This window comes from Symsagittifera roscoffensis, chromosome 9, assembly GCF_963678635.1.
Source record: "Symsagittifera roscoffensis chromosome 9, txSymRosc1.1, whole genome shotgun sequence".
In the NCBI taxonomy this organism is placed as follows: domain Eukaryota; kingdom Metazoa; phylum Xenacoelomorpha; order Acoela; family Convolutidae; genus Symsagittifera; species Symsagittifera roscoffensis.
Window position 1 is genome coordinate 51,921,623 of NC_087070.1, and position 6,417 is coordinate 51,928,039.

The following is a 6,417-nucleotide window of genomic DNA, read 5'->3' on the forward strand; positions in this document are numbered from 1 at the left end:
AGAATCTCAATTCCTTAAATTGTACCAATAAAATCTCCTTTGGTCTTAAAATTTTGGGCATACATAAAGTTTTGAGAGTTTTGAATGTTTAGATTTATTTTTCAAAAAATTTCTACTAAAAGTTATAACATTTTTTTTTCAAATCACTTGTACTATAATATTAATGATGGTGTCTTAATTAATAGGAGACAATACCAGAAGACGATAGACACAATCCAGGCCTCTCTGGAGCAGGAGACGAGGAGCAAGCAGGAGGTGTTGAAAGGGAGGAAGAAGCTGGAGGCAGACATCAACGAGTACGAGGTGGCCCTGGAGATCGCCAACAGGAACAACCAAGAGGGACAGAAACTAGTCAAGAAACTGCAGACCCAAGTCAAGGTACGTAGACCTCCCCCACCCCTCTCCCCAAACAGATATCCATAGCAGGTAACCCAAGACATGGTCGTGACCCAAAGCAAGGTCACGACAAAAACCATCATGAAATAGCTCGTTAGCATATTTTCAAAAACGTGCGGGATATCATTAGCATTGGTCCAATTTTGATCACATCAAGTATAAAGATCATCAAACAATTTGTTACATATTTTCGTAAATTTTTTGAAAGAAGCATTTTGTGTTTCCGTTTGTACGAGAGGCGACAAAGTTTGTTATAAGCCTCTGACTAAAATTTGAAAGTAGACCAGATAATTAAAAGGTAGAGCTGATTCGCTAGCTGTATAAAGTTATGGGAGTTTAAATTGATTGGGTCTTTTATGATTTAATTGCATCTTCAGGACCTGCAAACATCTCTGGAAGAGGAGCAGCGAAACGTGGACGAGATCCGAGAACAGTACAACATGTCGGAACGAAGAGCCACCATGCTCAGCAACGAAGTGCAGGAACTCCGATCCGGATACGAGCAGGCCGAGAGACTCCGAAGGTCGGCAGAGGGCGACGCAGCTGATGCTTCTGAGAGAATCACCGACTTGCAGAGCCAGATGAATGCTCTGAATGCAGCCAAGAGGAAGCTGGAAGCAGACTTGCAGAACGCGATGAGTGACGTTGAGGATCTGACTCACGAATTGAAGGCCGCTGATGAACGAGCCAAGAAAGTAAGCAACATTGACAAGACGTGAAAACTAATTTAATTAATCTTAAGTTTTAAATAATCTTAAGTTAGCACCGGTATCAGAAACATGAGTCTTTTTAAATGGTAGGAACTTCTAGGTTGCTGTGGCACATCAGTTGGAATATGACCTTGGAACACCTTGAAACTCTTGGATCAGTCTTTCTCGATTTGTTTGCAGACGTTGAAATGGTTCTAAAATATTCCTGCTCAGTAATTAGTTCAGATCATTAAGTCAGTGTATTGAAGTGTAAAAATGGTTCGTTCGTGTGTTCCAGTCGCAAATGGATGTGTCCAGACTGCAGGAGGAGTTGAGAAGCGAGCACGAGCACAGTCAGACTATTGAGAGAAGGTGCAAGACTGTGGAACAGCAGTTCAAGGAACTCACCATCCGATTCGAAGACGGAGGATCCTCGGACCCCAGACTGTCCAAGAAGAACGTGGAGAGACTTGAGATTAGAATCAGAGACCTCGAAGGCGTAAGCGCATTCTCCATTCGCACTTGAAACTTTTTTTCTGAGGTTCAAGTCACAGACTTATATCAGTTTGGCTGGCCGGTGTAACCGTTAATGTCAATTAGTTCTAGTGATTTAAAATTGGTTGGAACGTTCTCGTTTTTTCATTCGGAAGCGTTCTGAAGTTTGACAGAAGAAACTCAGGAAATAAAGTGAATTCGGGCCGCTAGTTGAAAAAAAAACTATAGAACTTGAGACAAAAGTTAGCTTTTGCTCGCAAAATTTTTCCGAAAGAGGTCATATTTTTTTTCGAATTGATTTTGGTTGAAGTAATTTTTTAAATATTTTTGAAGCAATTTAGTGCTATAATATAGTTTTTTTGATGTTTTGGTTTAGGAGAAGAATAGCGAGAGCATCAAGGCAACAGAGGCGATTAAGCAGTTGAGGAAGGTGGAGAGAAGGATGAAGGAGTTGGCATTCGCTGCAGAAGAGGAGAAGAAGGAAAAGGACAAACAGATCGAACTGTTGGACAGGAGCAACAAGAAACATCTGCAGCTCAAGAAACAGATCGAGGATCTGGTCAGTATCACTTGTGTCTTCTCATCTCTCTATCAGATAACAAATTGCCACTGCAGAATTACTGTTATCTTGTCCCCTTCTCCCATGCAGCTCCTCTTTAAAAGTCCATTTATCAAATAAAAACACGGAGCATCACTCAATTATGATATTTTGCTTTAAATCAGAGATTTGCCATCATAAGGTAAGCACAGCTAGAATGTGAAGATATGACCTTTTAATAATGAAATTGGTAGGTTAAAACTAAGTTTAGGTAAACGAGGGTTAGATCAATCGATGGAAAGTTGACGTAAATCCTCTTTGTTGCAGGAAGATGCCAACAACCAGGCTTTGGCCAGGCTGAGAAAATTCCAACATGATGTTGATGAAGCCGACGAGAGAGCCGAAATGGCCGAGTCGCAACTGGCCAAACTGCGAGCCAAGAGCCGAGCCACAACTGGACCATCTTCTGGCAGGGTATCTGACCTTTCCACTTTCCATTCCAATTCGACTAATTTCGGCTTCGGCCTTGTGAGCAAGAGTAGTAGTGCAGTTACGTCATCATCAACCCAGCATCCTAATACTAATAACGTAACAGATTACATGGCAACCAACTCGTTATCGAGTTACGTAACAACTCCGAGTAGTGGATCCGAAAGAGTTCCGACTTTGGTGCCAAGTCGTCGACGTCGCAGAAGCTCGGGTGGCAGTTATACCTCGCTCGTGGAAGTTCCGACGAATAGTAGCAGCAGTACAAGCAATGACTTGACAATTAACACTTCTAGTAGCATGAATGAGTGATACTAATTTTGGGATGTATTCAACAATACCAATTAAATATAAAGCCCATCATATCTTTATTTTACCATCGGTTATATTGTTATGTTCCGAAATATTGGATCATTTAGTTAGAGGGTAAATGAATATTTTAATTGGTTATTGTTGCAATGAGTAGATCACAATAAGTAGATGATAGACATTTTTGGAACCATATAACCTAGAAATACATATTTTTACACCTGTACAGTTTTGCATGAGTTGATATCTAATGTAACTTAACCTTTTCAAAGACCAGTTTTGGCTTAAACGATCAAGGCATCCTGTTATCGACAACAGCAGCGTTTTAACTGTAGTTACGATTTTGTGATACGAATGAATTTTTCTGATAATTTCTTTCTACATATCCAAAATTGTGCCAAAAAATCGCATGCATTTTTGGCATCCAGTTAAGAAAAAATTTATTGCGTTTATTAACTGTTTAAGATAAATATCTTTCCACGTTAATGATGAAGGGTACTTTGATTTAATTTTATTTTGATTCCTTGATCTTTCGTTTTGTATATTATTCTATCTCTATGTTATATTATTGTATATTATTCATCTACTAAATACAATGAATTTAGTGAAAAAAATTGGATGAAAAAACACCCGCTTAATCAGAAATCGCTTTTTTGTTAATGAATTGGGTTAGTAGTGGGTTCCTTGGGTGATGAAGAGCTTGTACCTTCAGCTGCCAGTTTGTTTATCTGGCTCCTTTTCAGTTTTTTTTTCATATTTGGAGGTTATCGGAAATGTTCGAAACTGGCTCTTAATTATTGGGCCTCGGAAGATTTCCTTATTATATAACCAAGACCCCCGAAATATATTTGAAAAATCTGGTTTTTCGGCAAATTCGAAACATGACTCATATAAAAATATAAACTAATCTCTTTTTCTTTATATGGAAATGGAAGGTATGACTTAATAAGGACTTGTCTTCTACTATTTGGTTACCTTTTAGAAAAAGTTGATCGTGATTGAGGAACAACAGTTGGTCACCACCACTGTTCCTCTCGTCCACCAGCAGTAACTCGCCAGCCAATAGGAGCGCTACATTGTAAATTACGTCATACTGCCAGATACATTATTGTGTCATCCAGTGACGACCATTCAAGGCCAACTCTCTTAAATTGTACCATTAGCTGTTTCTTAAAATCAAAACTGATTAAAATTAGTTAATGAAAAATCAAATATTTGACCACAATTACTGACTTTAAGCTTGTTTTTTTTTTACTTAAACGCTTTTTCAAACTTGGCGAATAGCTATTGCTGAGAAACGGTTCAAAAGTGAGAGTTGGTTTAAAATCTAAAGACATTTCAAAAAAAATCTCAGATATCCTCAATTGTCTAAGTCGATCCAAGTTGTTTTGAAAGGTAACAACGCTTTTGTTTGGTAGCGGAGTCGAGTTACCTGAAAAAAAAGAACTTGGACGATATATTCCAGAAACTTAAAACATAATTGAAATGTCTTTCTATTAATATGAACATATCTAACTATATAAATCAAACCATAACTAACCTTTTATCAAATCTTTTCGAGCAATGGGGGAACATATTATGTGTTTTCAGTTCGCGTTACAGCAAGTGGGAGGCTCCAAGGTGAATAATTTGTGATGAGTTTCGAATCTTTTCAGTTCCGAGTTCCAATTATCATGCCATTCAGTTCTTATTCAAACCACGAATTGACCACTTTTGCTGTAACTGAATACAAACACCATCATTTCGCTTAACATTCAGCAAAATTTGCTAATTTGCAGATAAATTTCAAATACTGTCTGACACAATTTCGTAGAATTTCAATTGTTTGTAATTTTGCACTCAACGAAAAAAGCAAGTTAAAGGGTAAAGTATGGAAATCCTTCTTAGTTGCTTAGGAAAATATGTTTGTTTATTGCTGGTTTTATGTTTATAACTAATTTTTGTTGGTAAGTAGGTAAAATTTGTTTATTTTTTAGTCTGGATTTGCCAGTTCAACTGTCACTATGGTATCTTCGGAAACAACTTCATCATCGCGAAGATCTCGAAACAAAACATCAGCTGATGAGTAAAAAAACAAGTAACTACAACAATCAGGATGACAAAAAACTCCTTGAGGGACTGACTGAAAGACTTTTGCTACTGTTTTGCTGCAACTAGAATCAAAATTTGTTCACAGTTGTTCTGAACAAACTCGAAATCAGCGCTTTTATTCATTCACAAAAAACTATTTATTCACGGAAACTTCATTTTCAACTATTTATTTACTACTACATTACCTGCCCTGATTTGCGCACTTAATTGATTAATTAATAATAATTTATAACTGTTATGTAATAACAAAACCGCTGCTACTGCTGAGACACTTGAAATATTTAAAATGCTGAGCTGGAAATTTTAAATTTTGATACATAGCTCTGGACTGACAGACCATATAAATGACATTTAGTATTTTGAGAGACGAAAAACTATTCGAAAAATTACAGTTTGCTCTGAAAAGTATTAACCACCATTTTATCAATAGTTATTATACATACCCATTGCTTTAACCATTAGTATGCAGTGAATATTTGATGAAAGCTAATAAAATGATCAGAAACTTTTTTTGAAAAACCGAAGTTGACTTATAAAACCAAACATTATTAGCTTTTGGGAAGCGAATATTAACAAAAGCGTGTTTTGAAAGAGTAAATTTAAGATGGATAACTTTTGGTTGTGCTATTGACGTATTTAAATGATTGATTTGGATATTTGATGCAAAATTGGGCTAAAAATGCTACTACTACCAATTAAACCTTGCTTTTTTTTCAAAACCGAGGTCTCCAGTAATATTAAATGAATTATGTATGCGGTGAATATCTAATAACTTTCTATTTATTGCTTCAATTCAAATTAAATACTTATTACAATTTAACCGTCTTCTTAATTGACGCAAGATTTAGGTGGCATTTTTGGTCCAAGTTCTGATAAAAAATTGACAAATTTTTAAAAAGATGGAATATTGGAAGTGTAAAAAGCTGTTGTCTCCCCTTGCCTAAATCCTCCCATTCTCTCCCCAATCAATATCCTTAGCATGATCTTAATTGTATCTTACTGTATATTTTACATGATTTACTTCTTTAACTTGTACTTATACCAGCATACTTAACTAAGAGACGCTTCCACTGAACGTTTTTTTTGCCGGGATTACAAAAACAGAAGAAATTTGTGGAGCAGCGCGGAGAGCCGTTTGTTGTGCTAGAAGCATATAAAAATTTAACATTTTAAAAAATATATAACAAATTTTGGCTGTTTTTTTAGTTTGTGAAAAGAATTTGAGTAAATCTTTATAACCTAAGAAAATCAAGAGCAAATACCTAAAACAAGAAAAAGTTACACGAGTAAGATCGGATATTCTGTCTCCGTGGCCGTCTTTGTATAATAAGTATGAAAAATAGGAAAGTTTTGAGCAGTTTTTATCGATAAACAGTCGGTATTTTATCAATTTTTGTTAAGTTATATAATTGG

The 6,417-nt window shown here is 36.2% G+C and overlaps 1 protein-coding gene across 4 annotated transcripts in view; it reads left to right on the top strand.

Annotated features, from left to right (window-relative positions):
- Positions 1-6,079, top strand: part of LOC134853833 (myosin heavy chain, striated muscle-like) — a 40,322-nt gene extending 34,243 nt beyond the window's left edge. For 2 of the 4 annotated variants that reach the window (XM_063869760.1, XM_063869761.1), the window contains exons 32-38: positions 186-378; positions 774-1,091; positions 1,384-1,584; positions 1,957-2,139; positions 2,446-2,592; positions 4,504-4,533; positions 4,890-6,079. In XM_063869760.1, coding sequence (XP_063725830.1) covers positions 186-378; positions 774-1,091; positions 1,384-1,584; positions 1,957-2,139; positions 2,446-2,592; positions 4,504-4,533; positions 4,890-4,982 — 1,165 coding nt within the window. In that variant the 3' untranslated portion in view covers positions 4,983-6,079. Of the gene's footprint in view, positions 1-185; positions 379-773; positions 1,092-1,383; positions 1,585-1,956; positions 2,140-2,445; positions 2,593-3,895; positions 3,992-4,503; positions 4,534-4,889 lie in introns of all 4 variants that reach the window. The other 2 variants (XM_063869763.1, XM_063869762.1) reach the window with 2 other exon arrangements.
- Positions 6,080-6,417: the final 338 nt, after the last annotated feature.